The sequence below is a fragment of the Octopus bimaculoides genome, chromosome 10, assembly GCF_001194135.2.
Source record: "Octopus bimaculoides isolate UCB-OBI-ISO-001 chromosome 10, ASM119413v2, whole genome shotgun sequence".
NCBI classification, from domain to species: domain Eukaryota; kingdom Metazoa; phylum Mollusca; class Cephalopoda; order Octopoda; family Octopodidae; genus Octopus; species Octopus bimaculoides.
In genome coordinates, this window is record NC_068990.1 from 20,428,453 (window position 1) to 20,428,925 (window position 473).

General features: G+C 37.8%; 1 protein-coding gene across 1 annotated transcript in view; it reads left to right on the forward strand.

Moving 5' to 3' along the window:
• The window catches only part of LOC106872568 (uncharacterized), a 20,647-nt gene that overhangs the window by 13,598 nt on the left and 6,576 nt on the right, over window positions 1-473 (forward strand). Inside the window, exon 7 of the mRNA XM_014919599.2 lies at window positions 354-472. Within this exon, the coding sequence (XP_014775085.1) occupies window positions 354-472 (119 nt within the window). The remainder of the gene's footprint in view (window positions 1-353; window position 473) is intronic.

The window sequence follows — 473 nt, forward strand, 5'->3', positions numbered from 1 at the left end:
CCTTCTTCTTCTTCTCCTCCTCCTCCTCCCCTCCTCCTTCTTCTTCTCCTCCTTCTCCTCCTCCTCCTTCTTCTTCTTCTTCTTCTTCTTCTTCTTCTTCACTACTACATCATATGCCCGTGACCTGAATAATAATAACAACAACAACAACAACAACATCGAAAAATACCTGAGAATCCAGGTTCGAAATTTCCCCCAAGACACCTGATGAAGGCTGGAGGGTATATCAGCCGAAACGTTGAGTTAACGACAAACAAGATGCGGACAAATATCCGTCAACTGTAAATAATTTAAATAATGTAAATAATGTATACTTTTGTGGGTATATACATTTATACTTATATTTGTTCCAGAGAACTTGATGAAGATTGCTATACACCTTTTCAAATGATAAAGACGAAGCAGTTTTACTTACTTTGGCTCATAACCTTTATTGTAAGCATCCAGTATGCGACAATAACCGGTGTTTATAA